This window comes from Rousettus aegyptiacus, unplaced genomic scaffold, assembly GCF_014176215.1.
Source record: "Rousettus aegyptiacus isolate mRouAeg1 unplaced genomic scaffold, mRouAeg1.p scaffold_m13_p_3, whole genome shotgun sequence".
Taxonomy (NCBI): Eukaryota; Metazoa; Chordata; class Mammalia; order Chiroptera; family Pteropodidae; genus Rousettus; species Rousettus aegyptiacus.
This window is the reverse complement of record NW_023416306.1, coordinates 152681380-152704383: the sequence shown is the minus strand read 5'-3', so window position 1 is coordinate 152704383 and position 23004 is coordinate 152681380. Positions and strand designations below refer to the sequence as shown.

Below are 23004 nucleotides of genomic sequence, written 5' to 3'. Positions count from 1 at the left end.
GTACTGAGATAAAATGCTCCTGGTCCTACCCAGGAATGGGAAGATGAGAGGTTGACAGTAAAGAAAGGGAGCCACACGTCAGGGAGGGACTCTTTCACCAGGGCCTCCATGAAGTCTACATCAGACACATGTCCTCTGAACTCTGAGTGTCACCCTTCTTCCGACAGAGCCCAATTCCAGGGCTCCTCCCTTCAGCCTGGCATCTGGCTTCCATCTCTGGACTCTTTCTTCTACACTGAGCCACTCCCTGGTCCTCTTAGGGGCTACCTATGGCCCAGAGTAAGCTGCCTCGGGCCCTAGGGACCCATGGCTGGGTCTGCTGACAGACATCTTTGTTCTAGATGTGGACGAGTGTGCAGTCACAGACCGGTGTCAAGGAGGGCGCTGTGTCAACACCGAGGGCTTCTTCAACTGTCTGTGCGAAACTGGCTTCCAGCTGTCCCCAGAAAGTGGGGAGTGTGTGGGTAAGGCTTCCAGCGGGGAGTGGACAGGGGTCTGCCCCATGTCTGCCCACCTCCGCCCCTGCCTGGTCCTCAGCTCCCTGGGACCAGGAACTGCAGCTTCCGAGAAGCAAAGCACTTTCCACAGATTACTCATCCAATGGATAATGTATGTATTGAGCTTCTGCTGACTCAGGGACTGTGTGAGGATGACAAAAGGAAGACAATCATAATCCCTGTCCTGGCGGAGCACACAATCTAGTTTTTAAAGCCAAACTGATTCAATAGACATATATTAAAAATCTGCTAGGTTCAATGTCTTTTGTTAAGACAAATGGACAGTTATGGGCAATCTTAAAATTGAGCAGGGGAAACAGATATGAAGACAACTCTCCATAATACACTTTGGTGAAGGTTTTATTTTTATAGAGAGGTATAAAGTACTCTGCTGAGGGCGGGGGAAGGAGTGTCATAGAAGGCTAAGAGCTCAGCGCTTTCCTAAACAGCACAGAGCTCTCTTCCAGACGTTCATCCCTGCTGGGTCAGGGAAAATGACCCTGAATTTGATGTTTTGGGGTTGAGATGATCACAATAATTCAGAACGGATCAGGTATCCCAGAGGTTGTGGGGCATGACCTTATGATGCCAGACAGGTGGGGCCAGAACAGTGACATGGCCACTTCTGTACCCTCTCATGGCTCTGGGGACAGACGTTGATGAGTGTGAGGACTACGGAGACGGAGACCCGGTGTGTGGGGCCCGGAGGTGTGAGAACAGCCCTGGCTCCTACCGCTGTGTCCTGGGCTGCCAGCCTGGCTTCCACCTGGCCCCTACCGGAGACTGCATTGGTGAGTGGGGAGCAGGAGTCCGAGGCGGGAGGACTGAGCACATCTATTTTTCATGTGTCCAGCTAGAAACTATTTTCTCCTGAGGACACTATTTTTGCAGCTGTTTGAGGTTTGTGTATTTTCCATACAGCAGAGCTCACACAAAAATTGAAGAGAAATGTGAATGTTAGAGTTTGCTTGTCCTGTGTTTAGAAGTTACTTTTCACAAATCTTGGTGTTAATAGACCAAATAAATAAGTATCCCCAGCAAACAGAGAAAGCCGGTGAGAACACACACACCCTACGCTCGTCTCCACTGTCTCGCAGACATAGATGAGTGTGCCAACGACACTGTGTGTGGGAGCCACGGCTTCTGCGACAACACTGAGGGATCCTTCCGCTGCCTCTGTGACCAGGGCTTTGAGACCTCGTCCTCCGGCTGGGATTGTGTTGGTGAGAAGCCTCGGGCTAGCTGGACTCTGGGCCAGGGAAGGGAAGGCCCTTGGGCCCCTTACCCCATCTCCACAGATCTTGGCTGTCCTGGGTAGAGGTCCTGGGGGCCTTCTTCTGAAATGTCCGTGGTCACATGGCTCCATAATGGGTCCACCTAGAGTGGGCAAGGAAGGGAGATTTCAGCTCCGCCCTGCAGCTGGCACCTTGGCCAGGTTGCTCGGAGAAGCGTGGCCACGTCCTACCAGCAGGGGGAGCAAGCACATTAACGAAGGCTCCACCCTCCTCCCGAAACCTCAGGGTCCCCAGAGGTACTTCCGGAGAATGTGCAGAGGGAAGAACCCTTCCTCTTTGTCCATTTAGGGACCCTTGCCTGCCACTTTTCTCTCTCTCCATTCCCATGACCTCTGTTCATCTTTTTCTCCTGCCTGCTAACTCACACCCACTTCTGCACTTCCCCCAAAACCTAACCTCTTCTTTTGGGAGGGTATCTGCCCACTGGGCCAGAGGCAGAGGCAGGGGGCATGGGCTGCCTGTTCTCTGCCCATGAGCCTGTACTTATGCCTGGCAGACGTGAACGAGTGTGAGCTCATGCTGGCGGTGTGTGGGGCAGCGCTCTGTGAAAATGTGGAGGGCTCCTTCCTATGCCTCTGTGCCAGCGACCTGGAGGAGTATGATGCTCAGGAGGGGAGCTGCCGCCCACGGGGGGCCGGAGGTGAGCGTGCCCCATGCTTCACCCAGCCACTATGAATGGCCACTCTATGGCTTACTCTCCCACTGCTCCAGCTCCTGAGAGGGAGCCTGGGCTGGGACTGGGGCAGTGTGGGCAGGGGCGCGGCTGAGGAATGGCATGCGGAGGGATGAGGAGTCTGAGTGCAGCAAATGACAAGATGGGGATCTGCTCCAGGCCAAAACACATCCAGGGGGCTGCAGGGCTTTGAGGACCTCACAGAAGGCTCAGGAAGCTCTGAGGCCAACTTAGGGTGGCCCCAGGGATCTCAGATTACGCCTTGGAGGGGTCCTCAGTCTAACCCCAGGAAGCTCTCCAGGTGAGGGAGACCTGGAAGCTGAGCTAAGCTCGACTCTTCCCACGCCCCTGTAGCTTTCTGGGTTCAGCTTCTCACCTTAGGCTGGACTGGGACTCAGCTGACCTTCTCTGACTTGGGGAAAAGAAAGGAGGACCTAGAACAAGGAAGGGTGGAGGGGCTGGGGTACAGTATGAAGCAGAGGAATGGGCAGAGGGCTACCCAGTCAGCATGCCAGGGACTGGGGACACCCCACCGTATTAGAGGAAGGCAGGCTGGCACCCTGGAAAGAGCAGGGGCTTTGACACCTGAGGAACTGGGGTCAACTCCCTGCTGTGCTACTTAATAGCTGGTGGCCGTGGCCAGTCACTTGGCTTCTCTAAGCCTCAACTGCCTCATCTGTAAAAGCGAGCTAATGCTAATAATGCCCACCTCATAGGGCTGTTGAGAGCATCGAGTGAGATAATATAGCTAAAAGCATTTTGCACACTGTAAAGTGGTGTATAAACGTTCAATTCATAAAGGCTAGGGTGTCCCAGAGGGCCATGAACAGATAATAATAAGGGGCATCTATCACACACAGGTCAGAGTATCCCTGAGGCCCCGCCAGGGGACCATCTCGCAGACCCCATCCGCATGGAATGCTATTCTGGGCACGAGGGCCAGCCGCCCTGCTCTGGCCTCCTTGGCCGGAACACCACACAGGCCGAGTGCTGCTGTACCCAGGGTGCCAGTTGGGGAGAAGCCTGTGACCTTTGCCCAGCTGAGGACTCAGGTAAGGCCACCAAGGGTTCCAATCCTCTCAGGGTCAGCTTTTCAGGGTGCTACTGAGAGATGGGAGGGGGCCCAGAGCCCTGCTCTCTCTGAGCTTAGATGCCTCCCTACAGTTGAATTCAGCGAGATCTGCCCTAGTGGAAAAGGTTACATCCCTGTGGAAGGAGCCTGGACGTTTGGACAGACCATGTACACAGGTAACCTCCCTACACACCCTGATCCCTAAACTCCGCTCAGCTGAGCTGGCCCAGTCTGGTCCTCCTGGAGGTCCATGGGGAAGCTGTGCATGCAGGCTGCCTAGGTCACTTCCATCGTTCCTGTCCCAAGGCCGATGACCTGCAGAGTTTTAGCTAGAAGTTCTGACAGGAAGTCCTCCGGGAGTGTTCGTACAACCCCACCTCAGCTTTTCTGCTCCCCTGAGGCTGAACCCTCCTCCGGAAACAAACTACAATGCCTTGACTAACCGGGGCACAGAAGCCAGAGGCAGCTGCTTATCTCCTTGGCCCCACCTACAAAGCCAGAAACTTTGGGGAACCTGTACTCAAAGTGTGTAGTTTAGGTATGAGCCCTTTAGCACCCTACTCCTGAGGCTGGAGAAGGAAATAACAGAAAACGAAGTAGCTTTCCTTAAGTGCTTGCTGTGTGCCAAGCACTATTTTAAGTATTTTATATGTATTAACCTTCTAATTGTCATAACAAAGGTAAGAGGTTAAGTAGTCGTACCTACATTTTTTAGGTAGAAACTGAGGCAAGGGGAACTGAAGCAAGTAGCCCGAAGTTATCCAACTAGCAAGTGGCAGGGCCAAGATTCAGACCCAGCAAGTCTGGCTTCGAAGCCCCTAGCCTCAAGTACTGCCTCATACTGCTTCTCACCATCCCCTCACCTCAGCTCCAACTTCCCACAGACGCTGATGAATGTGTGATGTTCGGGCCTGGTCTCTGCCAGAACGGCCGGTGCCTCAACACCGTGCCTGGCTACATCTGCCTGTGCAATCCTGGCTACCACTACGATGCCACCCGCAGGATGTGTGAGGGTGAGGACACACACCACCCCTCCCTACCCCCAGGCCCTCCCAGCCCTGCCAGCCCGCCCCATTCTTGCTGGGAGCTCCCCTTCTGGGGGCAGATGCCAACTGCAGCAGGCAGGTCTGAAGTGAGGGGAGCTGTGGGGCTGTCACAGATTGTACTGGGGATCTGTTGGAAAAGCATCCCTGGGGAGGGGCCTCCCAGGCTGCGCTGGGGCAGGGGAGGGGGAAGCAGGGTGCTACCTCTTCGTTATCAGTTACAAGGAAACCCTCTTCCGGGAAGGTGGTCTGTGGGCAAGGCGCCTTGGCACTGCCCACGTGTTCCTCCTGTCTTCCTGCCACCACAGATCACGACGAGTGCCAGGACATGGCCTGTGAGAATGGCGAGTGTGTGAACACAAAAGGCTCTTTCCACTGCTTCTGCAGCCCACCCCTTACCCTGGACCTCAGCCAGCAGCGCTGTGTAAACAGCACCAGCAGCACTGGTCAGCGGGCCTGGGGTAGCGGGGTAGCAGGGGGAATAACCTGGGCTGGGGGGTGGGGCCGCGGGGGCTCACATGCTTCTGTGCCTGTGCTACCAGAGGACCTGCCTGACCACGACATCCACATGGACATCTGCTGGAAAAAAGTCACCAATTATGTGTGCAGCCAACCCCTGCATGGGCACCGCACCACTTACACAGAATGCTGCTGCCAAGACGGCGAGGCCTGGAGCCAGCAGTGTGCTCTGTGCCCTCCCAGGAGCTCTGGTAAGAGGGGCGACCTGTGCCTGCATGGAGGGTGGGGAGGTACCTAAAATGCCCTCACCTCGTAAGGGGGGATTTAGAAAGGAGTAGAGCAATCAGAGTAATGGCCCTTTTTTCTATCCCTATTGTTTGGGGATAAAGTGGGGCAGGCAGTGGAATGGGGAGAGGCGCACTGCCAGGAACTCTCTACGGGCACCCGTCCCCCGTGCTCCCTTTCTCCTTAGGGCAGTCAGCCTAGGGATAGCACACCAGGCTTTATCTAACAGGAGCTGGTCCCGGCTTCCTCTCTCACTCCTTCCTGACAGAGGTCTATGCTCAGCTGTGCAATGTGGCCCGGATCGAAGCAGAGCGGGAGGCTGGCGTCCACTTCCGCCCAGGCTATGAGTATGGCCCCGGGCCTGAGGACCTGCACTATAGCCTCTATGGCCCAGATGGGGCACCATTCTACAACTACCTGGGCCCCGAGGATGCCATCCCTGAGCCACCCTTCCACAACACAGCCAGCCACCCAGGGGACCATGCACCAATCCTTGAGTCTCCCCTGCAGCCCTCAGAACTCCAGCCCCACTATGTGGCCAGCCATCCAGGTCTGTGTTGCTGCAAAAATGGGGAAGAAGTGGGCACTGAAGTTGTTTCACTTCCATCTCCTCCACTGGCTAATCACAGCCAGCAGGGTGAGGTCGGGGGTGGGGGAAGGCACTCCAAGCCCTCTCACAGGTCACTCAAGGGACAACTCCAAATGCCCAGGTCAGACCCTAGCAACTCTAATGAACTAGCGCAAGGGACACAAAAAGGTACAGGACGTCATCATCCTAACCTCCAAAGCTGCCTGTGGGAGGGAGTTGCGAGGACAAGGGAAAGCAGGCACACTCTGGTACTGTCTGTTTTTTCTCCCTCTACACCACTTAGGGTATGCAAAATAACCTGCTCCACAAGCTCAAACTTGTGACCTGAAATGCGAAGTAAGGATTTCTAATTACTTGAAAGTCCCACTGGGGTGACTTGGTTTGTAAGTGGCACTCAGGGCTTGGATCTTAATGAGGAAGTCAGGCCTGGGATCTGTGCAATGGACACCACCCACAGGCACAGCCACCTTACCAGACTGATTAAGACTGTACTAAGATTACAGATGGGGTCTTTTTCAGGGCTGGGGAGTTGCTTAGAGAGAGAAGAGGGTTAGGCAGATATGGCAGTTTTGCTTTGTGTTGAGTGAGAGTAATTCGCTTTTGCTGCCAAGCTTCTCCCAGAAAAAAATAAGAAAATAAAAAGACTATATAAAGATTTTATATAAAACACTCTCCCACCAACCACAATGGTATGGTGACCCCCAACTGCTCAGGAGCCCTGGCACTGTAAACATGGTCAGTGTCAACCTTCTTGGGAGGCCTCATTTAAAGTTATCTACACCTAAAATGATACATATTTATTTTTAAGACTATTGCCTTTTGTTTTAGCATCTTTCTGTGAGTTTTAAGACCCTCTCCAACCCCACCCCAGGAATTCAACAGGAGCAACCCTTTGTTGCAGAGGGTAAGGGTCCAGGGGTTGGGTACAAGACCTCAGCTTCCTTCCCTCTCTGACTTCCTCCTACTAGAACATGCAGCCGGTTTCGAAGGGCTTCAGGCAGAAGAGTGTGGCATCCTGAATGGCTGTGAGAATGGACGCTGTGTGCGTGTGCAGGAAGGCTACACCTGTGACTGCTTTGAGGGCTTCCAGCTGGACATGGCCCACATGGCCTGTGTGGGTAAGTTTAGAATTAGAAGGGCAATGCCTTGGGAAGTGGACTGACCCTGATGGCTCCCTACGAAGTTGGATGGCCCACTGCTCACTTTAGGAATGCATGTCTAAACCCAGGATAGCTGGAAAAGCCACTGCTGCCCCCTAGTGGAGCTGCCTCCAAAGAAAGGTCTAATGCTGTGGAAAATCCTTTCCGTGGAGGTGACCAAAAGACAGGCAGGGACAAGAAAGCATGGTCACTCTTCTGGGCACAGTGTGGGCTCACTACCACCTACTCTGTGTCCCTGAGTTGCTCAGTTTGGGGCAGTGACTTCAGCCTCGGGCAGCCACACCCAGGATTACTCTGCAGGGCAGGGGCCAGGGCTTAGTGACCCAGAGGGCCAGAGGCAACAGGCCAGAGGCCCTTGGGTCACTGGCCTGCCAGCTCTCTCCTGTTTTCCTTCCTTAGATGTGAATGAATGCGATGACTTAAATGGGCCTGCTGCACTCTGCGCCCATGGTCACTGCGAGAACACGGAGGGCTCCTACCGCTGCCACTGTTCCCCAGGTTATGTGGCCGAGGCGGGCCCCCCTCATTGCATCGCCAAGGAGTAGCAGTGAGGGGTCAGTGTGGGCAGCTACCTGGAAATTGGCATCAGGCGGGGGCCTCGAGGACTCTTTCCTAGCTGGAAAGACACCATGAAGGTTTCAAGCAGGAGGCCCTGCAGCACCGCTCCCAGCCAGCCATGCCTGCTCTTCATCTCTCCCAGCTTAGGTTCTGGCTGTGAGCTTCTGTCACTGCCTCATGCCACCATGCCCTTGCTTGGCTCAACCACCACCAAATGCTTTAATACCATGTCACTGGCCATGAGGCCCAGTCCGCCATCTGTCCTGGCCTTGCTATGGGATGCTTACCAAAGGATGGCCTTCATCTTACCCTCAAGCTGTGCAAACATGCAAGGTCCTTAGGCCTCACTGTAGACACCCTTTTCCAGCTATGATGATCATCTCGATGATCTCAAAACTGGGTCAGAGGCTACACCTGTCCTGGGATGGTCCTTCAGAATCTATGGAGTAAAAAAGGATTGGAGGAAGTCTGGGGAGTGACTCCAAAGCTCTTCCCCTAAAAACTATCACCACCACTCAGCCAGTCGGGTCTGGGCCAGATTTTGCCACATCTCTATCCTGTAGCCACTTCTGTGTCCCCAGGGAGGAGCAGAAGATCCCCTCGTCTCAGAGAAGCAAGACTGGTACTAGCTTGCTAAGGGTAAGACACACAAATGAGGGGAGCAAGGAGCCTAAGAAAGCAAGAGGGCAATATTAAAAATATAGGACGTTGATAAGGGGGAAACAGGGCTTTACACAAGTCTAAAGAGAATACTCAGTAGCTTCGAGTAAACATTCAAAATCTATCCAGTGATAGCTCCTGTGCACCACAAGGGCTGCTGCCAGACAGGGTGCCCATCTCCGAAAATCTGTATTAAATACATACTGGTCCTTACAGAAAACAAAATCTCTCCTGGGCTCTCTTTTTGCGGACACTAGTTTGATATGCTAAAAATAAAGAGGTCTATTTTCTAGCTTGTGAAATATAGTGTAGTCTTGTTTTAGGGGAAGCCAGATTTCCTGTTGTTTGTCCTCTTTACTCAGAAGCCTCTGCCCTCTTCCCCTTCATCAAATGGCTGGCTGGCATTCCTCTGAGTTTACAAGTGGAGACCCACTCCAACCTTGGCTAGCTGGGAGCTTAGATCCACAGTGGAATAAAGAAATGTATATTTGGGCTCTTCTATTTTTTGTTTCATATTAAATTTCTTTACTATATTGGCTGTCTAAATATTAGACATGAGGCTATGCCCACCCCTTTGCCAGGTCTGCTGAAAGCCTGTGATTGAGTTCCAATGGGAAAAGATTCTTTACTCTTCTAAGACAAAGAAAGCTCTGACTTTGTATTTCTCTGATCAATAACAATGCAAATGAACAAGGCTCCATGTGCCTGGAGACATGGAGAGGAATACTAATTTCTTAATTTAATCTGTCCTGTCCTACCTGCTGCTGATTGCCAGCCATCACATAACTTATTGAATGCTTGCTATGTGCTAAGAGGTGTTGAGGGCTATACACAAATTTCACTTAATCATCTAACAATACTACTTACTATTTTTATTCCCAACTTACAGGTGAGGAAGTGGAGACACATGAAACGTAAATAATTTGCTCTAGGTCACTATACTAGTTGAGATCTCTTCGGTAGACAAAAATATATAGTTCTTAAATATATTAAAATATTCTTTCATTCATAATAAAAAACATTCAAGTTAAAACCATAACAAGACACTTTAATTGTCATATTGGCAAAGATCACAAAGTTTGACTCCCAGTTGGCAACATCTGGAGAAAGAGTACAAATTGATATAACGTCTGAAGAGGATAATATGGCAATATCTTTCAAAATTATAAAAGCACTTAATCTTTGAATCAGTAATTTCACTTCTAGGAATTTAACCTTCAGTTATATTCTCACCAAATGTGAAATGACATATTTAAGAGGTAATGACATATTTAAGAGGTACAGCATTATTTTTAATAGCAAAAGATTAGAAACAATTGTTATGGAGCCCTAAAGAGAAAAATAAAAAGCGGCTCTAAATGCCTTGATAAGATATCCAAAGTAGATTAAGGGAAAAAGGTTTGTATAACAAAGTGTAACACATGCTGCTATTTGTCTAAAGGGCAGAGAATGGGGTATCTTCTAACCTCAATCTTGCCGCCCCACCTTACACCTCATATTTCACAGAACTTCTCTTAACCCTCGCCTTCCTGCTTGCCCATGCAGAGATATTTCATGCACATATGCATATTTCCTTGTATTAGAAACACAAATAGCATACTATGCATGCTGTTCTACACTTCGCTTTTTTTTGCTTAATACACACTTGCACATAAGAGCTGTCTCGTTCTATTTTATAAATGTATAGTAGTCCATTAAATGGATAAATAATTTATTTAATCAGTCCCCTAGTGATGGACAGACATTTTCAGTTTCCCACCTTTTGCTATTAAAAATGCTGTAATAAATATTCTTGTGCAAATGTTACTTCACATTGTTAACTATGGGATTATACCTGTGGGCTAAATTCTTAGAAACCATGGTGGTTTGTGGGGAAGGTAACAGGGTGGACGGGTATAGGATTGGGAGACTTCATTGTATCCCCTTTTGTGTCTCTTTGAATTTTGTACCATATGTATTGCCTATTAAAAAATAAAATAAAATATTTTTAAATAGAGCTGCTGGACATAGACTGCTTAAATGTTCCCTCTCTTTATATATTTACCTGACCATATTTTACAATTAAAGCTAGACAATTACTTCAAAACTTCTTAAATAAAACGAACTTCCTTGAAGTAGCCCTGTGGTACTTCCATGGAGAAGCGGCAAACAGAGACTTTAAAAGAGCAATCATAAACACCAATGCTAGCTAGATATCTCGAAAAGTATAGGTGTTTCCTGCCTTTGAGACAAAACCATAATAATGTTGCAGTGGGGTGTGAGGCCCTGCTTGCTGCAAACCACAAGACATCAGCCCAGGGCCAGTTTAAGAGTGGGCTACACCATGACAGTCAGTGCTACCCACTTCTCTATGTTTAAGATGCTCCTGCCAAACGTTGACCTTTGACTCGGATGCTTTATAACAATAGGCCAAAAGAATAGGGCTCAATTCTCAGGAGAAAGAGAATCAAAAGTATCTTTTTTGGACATCTACTTTAGTAGTCCTTCCTAATCTTACTTTTGAACCTGTTTTCTCCTAATGCTGTATAATCAATCAGTCGACATTCCCACAAAAAGAAACTAAGGGACACCTATAATTTACACACCACTATTCACTATCAAACATAAAACTCAAGACTATGTGTGATTCTACAAGATCTGGACAGTTGATCAAGAGGCCCCTTCTTTAGAGCCAACTGCATAAAGCTATTTACAACATAAAGCAGATCCAGGGCTCCCATGCCTTCAGTTCTCACACTATTATGTTTTGCTAAAGCAAAGGTGGGGCATGGTGCCCCAGGCACTCACTAGCTTGCATATATAAATAAAATCAATCCCACAACAAATAGGGTCTTGATAACTTCCTCTTGGAAAGTAAAGGGAGGCAAAAATCTTCCAATTGATATTGAGAGAGTATAAAATTTTCCTAAATGAGTTTACACAGAAACATTTGTGAAAACATCTGCTGGTTTTTATGGCCTGCCAGGAAGGAGGTATCTGGTAATAAAGTACCTACAAAGATCCTATACCTGTTTTACATTGCTTACTATTCATTCCAAGCAAACTGCCCACTGTCACTTTGATGCTATCATTTCCCAAGTTGTTTTTAAAATTTCTACATCACCTCCCTCCAATGGAGACTTCCAATTATTTCAGGTTTCCCCATGAAACTTTCTGTGTGAAGCAAGACCGATTTCTCCTAAATTCACCCTTTCTAAACACAAAATTCCAACTTTCCCATTAATAGTAGGCACTTAAATATAGGCATTCTAAGGGACCCTGATCCTGCCTAATTGACCACTACAATTTAATGGTTTATTTAGCAACTACAGCTATTATGCTTATGCTATTAGTTTTAAAATCACCAAATCAATAAATAACTCACAAAAATATTCTGGAAGAATATTTCTAACATGTAAATGTAGCAAAATCTTTCTGAAGAGGATGAAAGCACTTATCTGAGCTAAAAATTTTATTAGGCCCAGGTACCAGCAGCAATTCCCAACATCTTAATAAAGTTATGCACAGATGCTTCCGTAGTATGCTGCTTCCTGCCACAGAAATCTGCTAATAAATCTGCTCAGGTTTTCGAGCGTCCCCTTCTTTCCACTTTGTATGACTGTATATACATAATAGGTTTGCTTTCTCTATGTCCTAGGTTTTCCCAGACAGTTGTGAGTTTGTCTCAGATACTTTGTCTCTAAACTCTATTTTCATTTTTAATGGTAATTCCTTTAACACCCTTAATTCTAATCCAGTCTCAGAATGTTTTTGCTGTAATGAACTTTCAGGCTCTTAGGGAAAAAAAAGGTTTTAACCAATATTCTTCCAGAATCATCTTGGGTGTGGTTTTCCAACTTCAGTATTTATAAATCATTCATCATGGTGATAGTGTTTTTGTCAATTTTTAGTTGTCTGTCCATGCAATTCTGGCTCCGCCAGCATTGCCATTACTGTAGCCTGTTTAAGTTCCACATGTACTTTAAAATTAACAGGAATTTGTGGCTTTAAATGCTTTTTCTTCAGTGATCCTAAAGTAAACTTGCCAGATTTAACAAATTAATTTATAGGATCTCAGTTAAATTCGCATTTCAGAACAAATAATTTTTAGTATGTCTCATGCAATATTTGAGACACATTCATACTAAAAATTATTTGTTGTTCATCTGAAATTCAAATTTAACTAGGCACCCTGTATTTTGTCTGATAATACAACCTACAAGAAAATCCCTAGGTATCTATTATCTATACCAACAAAGGGACCAGTTCCTGCTATGCGTAAGATCAGAGACATCTTTCACCATAAGTGAAGCAACATATCCTAAAAAGATTCAGTCACTAAATGATAACAGAATCTTGAAATGTCTGTGGGAGTATGGAGTATAAAGGCTATTTTTCAAGTGATTCAGATATTTGTGGGGATTAAGTCTTGTTTTCAGAGTGATGAGTTTTCGGTTTTGTGAATCTAGCAGATTTATGAGTGTGAGAGAAAAACGTATCTGCTTTAACAAGTGGGAAGTGGAGAATGAACTGCATAGAAAATAAGGCTAAGTCAACTACTACATTCAAGAAGGGTGAGATGAATAGAGAACATTTCATTTGCCTTTCTCATCCTCTCTGGCTTAGTAATTAGTGTCCAAGCTACCTAATCTGTGACTCTGATCCAAACCACAAGTAAATAAGGACTTTCTTTAAAAGAAGCTTTTATACATAGCTATGCACATATGTACAAGCAGCTCTAAAGGTGTGGGAAGTAACTCCAGATTTTGGAACTTTAGAGGCTCTACAGATGATACTGGGTTTCAACTAGTTATTAAATCTTAGGTAACAGCATCTAGAGACTTGGCCTTAGAATCATGCAGGAGAAATTAAACGAGAGTAAAAGCTTCACATTCTGGAAATAACAGTGGCAAAACACAGCACTCCTGGGTTGTGGGAAATAAAATTGAGAGAGGGGACATGATTGGAAGGAAACCTCTGGAATTCTACTAATCCCAGGTTCTTCAACTTGGTACAAATGGTAGTAACCTCTGGGTCACATCAAAGTTTGACAGAGAAAGATGACCCACAGGAGCAGCCTGTCTGTGCTTGAGGATTATTCAACACTTGAAATGAGCTTCGGATCAGTTCTTGGCTGAAGTCCACCTGGGATCCTTTCACGAAGGCCAAGCTATCAGAGTCAACCACCACTCTTGCCCCACCCTGTTCAAATACCCTGAAAAGACAGGAGAAAAGTATTAATGAATATCATAAACAATAAAAACATGACACCCTCTGAGACCTGATGTAAGAGGTGCACATCCTTGGTTTTCTGAAATACAGAGCAAGCATCCCTTATCATCAACAGGTGCTGATTTTGAGGCAAAAAAGATTCAATGGAATGAATAATGGGAAATGCTCAGAGATTTAGGCCTGGAATCTAGTCCAGCATGACTCTACCAACTACCCTACGGACCTAGGCTGGCCCCTTTTCCTCCTATAACTTAGTTATTTGAATCAAGACAACAAATCTTCACCGTATCCCCACTGTGTGATGTTAAGCATCCTTAGCAAACGTTTTAAATTTGGAATAAAAATTGACCTTAAACTGGAGACACTTTTATTCCTCCCGCACAATCTCTGGGGACCCACCCCTTCCACCTTGCCTGTCGTCGGGGTTGATAACTGTATCCAGTGAAAATCTGTATTGGAATCCGGAGCATCCACCTCCCTCCACCTCCAGCCTGAGGAATTCCGACCCTTGGGTGATTTCCAGAAGCCTCTGAAATGCAGGAAGAGGTCAGGAATGCCGGGCCAGGGGAGGAAGAAGGTTAGGCCAAGGGAAGGTCTCCGCACTACGGACTCCCGTCCGGGCACCGCCACCGCTCTTACCTGGACGCAGCTGTTCGTGAGGTGAATCTGTCCTTCGCCAGCCTCGGGGCTGGAAGACGATGCTTCCCGATGCGTCTGAGGTCCAGCGGAGACCGCGAGGAGCGTGCTGCGCGCAAAAGGGGCTGATAAGTCCAGAGCAGAGGAGCACTGGCGACCCTCTACCTGGAGAGCCTCGCGCTACACCACACCTCTCCCGCGGACCTGTGTCCGCTTAGTTTTGGACAAGCAAAACCTAACACTCTCCCCAAGTGCCCTTCTTGGCTTGGTACCTGCTCCTCCGCCAGGGGGTGACCGCCCTCAGCGCCGCGGCTGTTAGGGACAAGCCCCTGACGGCCGCCATCTTTCTTCACAAATCCCGCCCCTTGCGTCACCCCAATCCCCTTCTGCGCCTGGGCCTCAGGAGGCGGGGCCCGTAGAGACCCCGCCTTAGAGCACGCCTATTGGGTGTTGCGGGAGGAGAAAGAATGTGGTTGGCTAGAAATGTTCCCATTGCGGAAGCAGGGACGCACCAACAAAGCCGAGAGCTGAAGAGAGGGGCGGGGTGGAGATGTATCTGAGCCCACCCGGCCGCAAAGTGGACAAGATGGGCGGAGATAGGGCAAAACCGTGCGGAACCAGGCTCCCAGGAGCTGGGGGCGGGCGCTGGTCCCTAGTCGCCTGACTGAGCTCCGCCCCTGGCCAAGTCCGGCGGGTTTATCTTGTGACTACGGCGGCCGCTTCTTCCTTCCTCGCTCTTGGAACCTCTTTCGCAGCAATGCGTTTCTTAGCTGCCGCGTTCCTGCTCCTGGCGCTCAGCGCCTCCGCCCTGGCAGAGTCGGTGCATTTCAAGGACTGCGGTGAGCCTCGGACCAGCCCGAGGTTCCCGCGCTCTCTGCGGGAGCCTCCGCCAGAACCTCGGGCTGAGACCCTGGGCTAGGTTGGGCGGGTCCCGTGGGCTGCCAGGTTCAGCCTTGTAGAGTGAGCTGGGATGAGGCAGAAGGTGCGGTCCTTGAGGAAACTCGATCGCTCACAACTTTGTTTCCTTGGAACGCGTGTTTGGGGTCCCTGGACATTCCTGGAGATGGGCCTTTTGCTGAAGTTCCCTTAAGTCTGTAGGGCAGAGAACCGAAGCTCCATGCGCAGCGCAGGGGGGTGAAGGGTAGGACGCAGAACTTTTTATTTTTATGCGCGTATCTTGGATGACCTCTCCCTCCCTACGTCGTTTGCTTTTATTTTTGATTTAGCATTTGCTGACAAGTCAAAAGTCAGTTCTCCTTTTCCTGACTTATTCCGTTAGCCTTTTCTTTGGGCTATGGAATTTTGTGATTCCTATCTATAAAAATCTGTGCTTCTGGTCACAGCTTGTGCCACATAACCCCCTCTTACCGCTATGGTTGGAATCTTTACTGGGAAATACAAGGGGTGGGCTGTAGAAATTGTGAGTTTGTTTAATCAAGTTGATAGAATTATTTGTTCCAGCCGAAGTTTTCTGAAGTGGAGAGGTATAATGATAATGAAAGAAGTATGAAACTGATTTTATAAAATTCGTGAGCTGGAAGGAAAGTCGGAGATCATATAGTCAGGCAGTCGTTGAATTCCAGAGATGTTAGATAACTTACCCAAAGTCACACAGCAGAACGGGAACCAATATAAGTTTGCTTCTCTATCCAGTGCCCAGGTAATAGTAACTTTAATAAATATTTGTTAAAAAAATAAAAAATAAATGAGGGAATAAATACTCTTCACTATGTCATCCAAATTTATGTTGAGGCAAAAGCAAAGTTGGGTACTAGGAGATAAATTGATTAAGGAATAAAGACTGCTGGCCTATTAATACTTAAATGCTGTTCCACTGACCTAGGACACTGTCACTTGAAAGATGCTATTATCACCTCAGATTATTGCTTTTCCCTCCATTAAACTTAGTGGCCAACATTTGGATGAAGACACTGTATTAACTTTATTAACTCATTCAACTCTCACACTGTTTTACAGATAAGGAAATAGGCACATAGAGTACCTTGCCCAAGTTCTCATAGCTAGTAAGCAGAAAGAAACTAGTGAGGGTTTTTGAACCACTTTGGGTTTCAATGGTAACATTAACAACAACAACAAAAAAAAACTAAAGAAATTAAATTCAGACTATTGTTTTGCTCATTTGAGAAAAGCAGGTGTGCACTTATGGCAAGAAATTCTTAAGTGAAAGAGGGTTTCAGTTAGATTTTCCATTTACTTTTGAATTGGGAAATATAGTGTAAAAACTTCAGTGCCCACATCAAAAGTTTTTTGAGTTCCACTGTATGCCCCTTTTCTCCTAGAGTGGCATTTCCCCACTCTAGGAGAAAAGAAATGGGGCCCAGGAAACTAGTTTTGCAATTTTTTCAGCTTAGGACTGAGAAGTTTGTTCTGTTGACATCGGAAGTCCAAGAACCTCTTGTCAACCAAAAAATTGAATGAAGGAGCTACAAGTACTACCCTTTACTCAGTTCCTACTAGCTCATGTGACCCAGCCTTAAAAGCAGGTAGAAGCTGGACACACACTAGCATAAGCACTCATTTTCAATAGGTTGTTGATTAAGGTTGAGATGGTTTTTTGTGTTTGTTTGTTTGTTTGTTTTCTGCCCATAGAAGATAGGACAGAGTGGAAGAGGGTCTTAGAGAAGAGAATCCTTGCCTGTATATTTTGAGAATTTTGCCATCATGGAGAAGCCGTCTGGGGATAAGGGACTGCAAGATATTTATAGACCTAGCTGGAGCAGTGTTGGTCACTGTACATACAGACCTTTTCACTTAAAGGAAACACTTAATGGCCTCTCTTTGGCATGTCTGAATTGCCAGCATCACTCCCCTTGCACTTTGGGGCCATTATTAAGTAAAGAAAGAGTTACTTGAACACAAGCACTATAACACCAGAACTGAGACATCAGCTACTAGGTGCCTAGCTAGACAAAGAGATGAGTCATTTCCGGGGCAGGATGGAATGAGAGACAGTGTGAGATTTCATCACACTACTCAAAATTTAAAATTTATGAATAGTTTATTTCTGGAATTTCCCATTTGATCTTTTTGGACCATGGTTTACCATGGGGACTACTGTATACCATTACTGTGTTCCAAACACTTATCTGATAGCTAATTTTTGTTAGCTTACCTACTGTATGAGGTAGGTACTATTATTATCCTGAGAGGGTAAGTATCTTGCCTTGAAGTTACACAGTAAATAATGGAGCCAATGAGATTTCAAACCCCGGCATCAGGTCTGAGTCTACAGTGATGGCCGAATTGAAAAGCTTGAGCGTACCTTGTTACAGGCAGTGTTAACAGGCAGTTCACTTGCATTCTGTTCATTCAGCTGTCCAGTTTGAGGGGACTGGATGAGATAATGGGATTTCTAAAGATTTGTACTTAACCTTTTTGGTCCAGCATTTATTATGAACAAACAGCAGTTTTGCCCTCTTTTAGACTGAAATCAAAACCAACAAAAAAAAGACATACACCCTTTTTCAAAGATACTTATTTTGAAGAACACAGGTTTCCAAAGTATATCGCAGATGCAGTCTTAAAATTGTTCTCACTGGTGAGGGTATACAAAACTTGGAGACACTGATTCGAAGATACCAGGACAGAATTGAAAGATGTGGGTGGGGGGAGGGCTTGTTTGGGAGCAGCCAGTCTCAAGATTCCAACTGGAAACAGTAAGGCTGTGACTTGTGCCGTATGTGTGCAGCTTTAAAATCCTGTGCTGGGTGGAAGGAGGGATGGGGATGATTTTTCCTTGTATAGCCCTTTCAGAATATAGAGTAGGGGAGCTGGCTATATATATTAATTGCCTTCATTCCCCTTTACCCATCAAATATGAACAGTTTCCTGGAGACCACTGATGGTCAGAGGAGAACGAGCTCATCCTAATTGGGAGAGCAGAGCATCTTCCCATTAGGTTGGAACAGCCTAGGTGGTTTATTTTTCTCCCTATTCAAATTCATTTTTCCTCTTTTGCAGGTTCTGAGGTTGGAGTTATAAAGGAAGTAAATGTGAGCCCATGCCCCAACCAGCCCTGCCATCTGCAGAAAGGGCAGTCTTACACTGTCAATGTCACCTTCACCAGTAGTGAGTAAAAGTGTCTCTTACTTTCAAATTTGTCTTAAAGCATAATATTAATCTCAAGTATTGCAATGAGCATGGGAGTGTAGGGGAGAGGAGCTGCAATCAAGAATTCCGAGACGTCCCTTTCAACTTGTGCAAAGTTAGGTTTTGCTATACCCTTAGACATCCTTCTCATATGGGATTCCACTATGCCTGTTTCCTAGAGTCCCTTTAAGCAAAGAGATTTCCATGTGTTTATAGGTGAGAGAAGACAGCTTGGCTTCTCTCTGCCCTATTTAGAACCATATTGTACAGTGGCTCTTATGGGAATGTCAGCTCTGTTTAGCTACAGACTGCAGAATATTGGTACAGACCCCAATTCTGTAGCCTTCGAACTTCTCCAAAATGTTATTTCAGGCAATATCCTTCCAGTGATTAAGTATTGTGTTCTACCTCAAAATATAAGAGCAATTAATGCTAAGCCTCTGTAAGGTTGAGGGAACTCACTGGGATCTCAAGAAGTAATCAAGAGCTTTCTTTAACTTGAAGAAATATTACTGGAACTTGTTGCTTCCTGGTACCACAATCATTACCCTCAGATAGCCAGGAATTTAGACAAATGCAAAGTCTTTATTTCTAGAAAAGGCATATACCTTGCATCCTCTCATTTTCTATCCTATGGAACTAGACTAGACAGTCTAATAAGAAATCTGAAAGTCCCTGTCATCTCTTGTTCTTAAACCTAAAGACAGTTGTTTTCTCTCCTATATGATATCCTGGCATCTCTGTTGTTCCAAACCAAAAAAGTACTTTCTAGACAAAAGTAATTGCCAACCCAGAGAGAAAGAAACAGAGCCAGTACTCCAGATCTCCAGAATAACCTATCAGCTCATAATTCTGTTTGCCCTAATTTTATATTTATTCCTCCTGTCCTTCTTGTCATGGAGGATAGGGCTTAGCAAGAAATGTGCCTCTTTATAATCTTAACCCAGTTTCTAAAAGGTTCACTTCCTTCTCTGCTGTTACAGTCCATGGCATGCCTATGTAGACTAATTATTTCCTTTCCGTATGGCCTTACATTTTATTCTTAATTTCTCATGGAATCCTTTGGGTGGGAGTATTTGAGAATTCAGAGACCAGTCTTCTAAAACTCTTTAAGATACACAATACACTTGCGAACAGAAGCTGATATAAATTGTAAGTACAGAATTTACTGCCAAAAATCAGTTACTTTGTGTTGGATTAAGTTTTTTATCCAAGTAACTCTGATTCTCCTGAGAAACTGAAAGGCAGTAAAAAGTAAGATAAGGTTAAGAGCAAAGAGACATCCCCTACCCCACACTGATTCCTTTTATCTATCTATCTGTCTGTCTGTCTGTCTACCTATCTATTTGCATAATTCGGTAATTTTTCAAGTTTTGATGTGAATGGTTGCTTTGTAGCATTCCCAGAGGTACTAAGCATAACTACAAAGAGAAATAGACCCTTGGAATTAAGAGGTATAGACTACGATTTACTATCATAGCAATGCTGTTGCTTGAAAATGTATCTGAATTTTTTATTTAGAGTTTGGAAATAGGCTGTTTCCTTCACTATCTGATTATCTTTTTTTCTCTCTCTCTCTCTCTCTTTCTCTATCTCTTAGATACTCAATCGCAAGGGAGCAAAGCCTTGGTGTATGGCATCCTGATGGGCGTCCCAATTGCCTTTCCCATTCCTGAGTCTGATGGTTGTAAGAGTGGAGTCAACTGCCCCATCGAAAAAAACAAGACCTACAGCTACCTGAATAAACTACCAGTGAAAACTGACTATCCCTCTGTAAGTGGCGTTGGTGTTGAGGACACTTAAGGCCTTGTGACTAGGTTAGGTATCTGAGGAATGGGGAAGAAAGAAAAGATGGGAGCAGGAGTCCTTCATCTCTGTGATAAAGAAGCAGAAGCCTGAGGAAAAGGAGTTAAGTTAGAATGTTAGGAATCGTAAGATGTGGCAGATATTTTTCATCATGTCCATTTGTTCTTTGTTTATAGCCTAATGGTTAGCTATTTTTATCTACAGTATTTCACTGGATTCTCATGACCACCCTGTGTAGAGGTGATATTATTCCTATTTGGATGAGGAAATTTGAACCTCCAGTGTTATGTGATATGAACAGAGTCCACTCAACTAAGAAATATTATAGCCTAGATTTAGAGCTGAGTCTTGTGACTTCAAAACCTATACAGTGTTGAAAGATTTTAGCCAAATATCAAATAGTTCAAGATTTAAAGTTGTCATAGCATTGTCATCAGAAAATCCTGGTTTCTCTATTAAATCTATTAATAAGAGAGGAGTGGCTCATTAGCTCCACAGCACAGAAGTAGCTTTTTCTACTCTTTCTTCTGCTTTCTACCCACCTCCCACCCCTACCTTCACCTCTAACTCGCCCTGCTATACCTACTTCTTTTTCTACCAAACATTTGTAAAGCAGAGCCTGCTAGAATGGGCCTGTATTAAAGAAATGAATCTTGATGAGAATGAGGAAGTAAAAGGATTGGTTTTTTCCAAGAAGAAAAAGACCTGTAGTTTTCGAAAGGAAATCAAATATAACCCAGGAGCAATCTGGCCATTTATTTTCTAGAAAGGGCAGGTAATTAACATTCTAAAGAGTCTCTAAGGTAGGAAGTCTGTGTTTAAGGGATGTTGGAGACCCTAAAGGTCAGGGACAGATTTATACATTAATTTGCGGAATAGCCATGTAATCATGGGCATTTCAGAGCCTCGGTTACTTACACAGAGTGTCTGTCTGGTTAGGACCTGATACATAGGCACTTCATATATTGTACTTATCGTTAAGTGAATTACAGTTCATTTGAAAAACAGCTTAAACTATGTTAATTTTACTGTATTAAGTGAAACAGTAGTTAATGTGTACTTGTCTTAAAAACTTAAAAAGCAGTTTTCCAGAAGCTAGGTATCACTGTCACCCAAGTGTTGTGTTGTAAAGAAACAGTTGAGTATGAAAGAGAGATAGTAACTAATAATAGGTAAGTTCATGTCTTTGTAAGAAAAGACTGGCAAAGTGTTAGTGATTTATTAAGAATTAGAAGAGACAACTCATAGTGTGAGCGTAGCAAGTTAAGGTAGAGATCTCTAATCAGGTATATTATCACAAAACAGGTTAAGGAAGTTAACAAAGAGTTATTCTTGAAATTACTCGTACAATGGTAAATAAACTTCGTTGGACATCCTTTATACTTTGATATTTCCCTTTCCAACTAACAAGTTTCCTTATACCTAAGAATCTAAATTTTTACTTTCTACTCTTCATGGTTACAGTTGGGAAAAGCTGGAACAGATTGCCAAACACATGAGAAATTGTCTAAATGTAAAACTATTTTTTATGTAAGCCTTCATTTATGTACCATTGAGCGATAAGATGAAAAAATGCTGTAGAAATTATATTTGTTAAGTTACCTAGGTAAGTACATGGTGCTAACACCAAATCATAGGTATGACTTGGTTTACTCTTCTAAGTTTAAGGACACAGGCTGTGCCTACATCCCAAGTAGTTTTCACGATGGCCTGTCTAAGAAGAAAAGCGTGAGGAATTAGGCAGTTTGTTACAATGTACATCTAGGATTCAGAGTTGAACCAATTCTGGATTGAGATGAGGTATGAGTTTCATTTTTCCCAATTATTTTTCTCTTTCTCCAGATAAAACTGGTGGTGAAGTGGGAACTTCAGGATGATAAAGACCAATGTCTCTTCTGCTGGGAAATCCCAGTACAAATTGAAAACTAGAGCTATTTGATGCCAGTATGTCCATGTGGGGATGAGAGAACGTGGGTGGAGAGAGGGAAGGAGAAACCAAGTCTACACTAAATCAGTGCCATAAGGTGAAAAGAATTTCTAGACGGTTGTTTTATGCTTCTCAGTCTCTAACCTCATCTAAGACCCTATTTCCCGAGAGCTCAGAACTGTTGCCCTTGTAATACCTTTTGTAAAAGCGTAAAGGAAAGGAGAGCGAGGGACTGTAGGGATTGATTTAATTGTCTTCAGTGTTTTTTGCTGAGAGTCCTGCAAGATAGGACCCAAATGAGGTTGCTTAGGAACATCAGATGATGTGTCCTAGGGTTACTGACCATTGCAGTGGAGGACAGGTTCCAAACCACGTTCCCCTCGCTGGGATAGTACATCTCCAAGTGCCTCACTGAGTTCAGTACATCTGGCCAACAAGCCTGCTGATTCTTGAAGGCACCTCCAGCTCCGCTGCTTCAACAATGATGACTTACTCTCCAGTGGTATCCAGTGTTTCGGTGGAGCGGGAGGTGTTCCATGACAGAAATTCAGCTCTGGGTGGCTGGTTCTCGATGGTTATCTCATGTCTCCTTTTCTGTCTTGGGTGGTTTTCATTAAATGCAACACTTGATTAGCAGATATTTGATTTTTTTTTTCTAACATTACCTTATGACTTCTCTATGCACCTGGAAATGTACCTTTGAATGAATAAAAACTTGATAGTCTTCTGCATTTGTGCTCTGGTCACCTGCTTCTTTCAGACAAAGTATTTCCCTCAGATCCATGGAAGGCGGACACCCAGTCCCATGGTCCCTGAGTGTAGTAAAGATATGACTCTTTCAGAAACTGCCTTTTCTCCCCCTTTTTGGCCAGTTAGACCTTACTTATCTATTTCTTACAAGTTGACTTTGTTTTGCTTTATTTTGCATAATCTTATACAACAATTGTGCTTGAAATAAGCCGTGAAAGCAGACATCATTTCATTGAATAATAACATCTGAAAGGTCTAGGGAACTGAATGAAG

At 45.4% G+C, this 23004-nt stretch overlaps 3 protein-coding genes across 6 annotated transcripts in view; 2 read left to right on the top strand and 1 right to left on the bottom strand.

The window, feature by feature from the left end:
- LTBP2 (latent transforming growth factor beta binding protein 2) overlaps positions 1-10287 on the top strand; it is a 99423-nt gene extending 89136 nt beyond the window's left edge. For 3 of the 4 annotated variants that reach the window (XM_036238440.1, XM_016138970.2, XM_016138985.2), the window contains 12 exons: positions 342-464; positions 1151-1288; positions 1595-1720; positions 2289-2432; positions 3326-3517; positions 3630-3713; positions 4422-4550; positions 4889-5026; positions 5123-5290; positions 5593-5874; positions 6882-7031; positions 7473-10287. In XM_036238440.1, coding sequence (XP_036094333.1) covers positions 342-464; positions 1151-1288; positions 1595-1720; positions 2289-2432; positions 3326-3517; positions 3630-3713; positions 4422-4550; positions 4889-5026; positions 5123-5290; positions 5593-5874; positions 6882-7031; positions 7473-7618 — 1820 coding nt within the window. In that variant the 3' untranslated portion in view covers positions 7619-10287. The remainder of the gene's footprint in view (positions 1-341; positions 465-1150; positions 1289-1594; positions 1721-2288; positions 2433-3325; positions 3518-3629; positions 3714-4421; positions 4551-4888; positions 5027-5122; positions 5291-5592; positions 5875-6881; positions 7032-7472) is intronic. The other variant, XM_016138977.2, reaches the window with a different exon arrangement.
- On the bottom strand, positions 9892-14508 carry ISCA2 (iron-sulfur cluster assembly 2). The gene is made up of 4 exons (XM_016138997.2): positions 14411-14508; positions 14142-14247; positions 13916-14031; positions 9892-13485 (listed from the first exon to the last, which is right to left on the bottom strand). The coding sequence occupies exons 1-4, from the start codon at positions 14479-14481 to the stop codon at positions 13311-13313; spliced, it is 468 nt and encodes a 155-aa protein (XP_015994483.1). The 5' UTR covers positions 14482-14508; the 3' UTR covers positions 9892-13310.
- A 294-nt stretch (positions 14509-14802) lies between these two features.
- NPC2 (NPC intracellular cholesterol transporter 2) lies at positions 14803-22712 on the top strand. Its single transcript, XM_016139010.2, has 4 exons — positions 14803-14977; positions 18120-18227; positions 19849-20021; positions 21897-22712. Exons 1-4 carry the CDS (start codon positions 14896-14898, stop codon positions 21981-21983), a joined length of 450 nt encoding a protein of 149 aa, XP_015994496.1. The 5' UTR covers positions 14803-14895; the 3' UTR covers positions 21984-22712.
- The last annotated feature ends 292 nt before the right edge of the window (positions 22713-23004 follow it).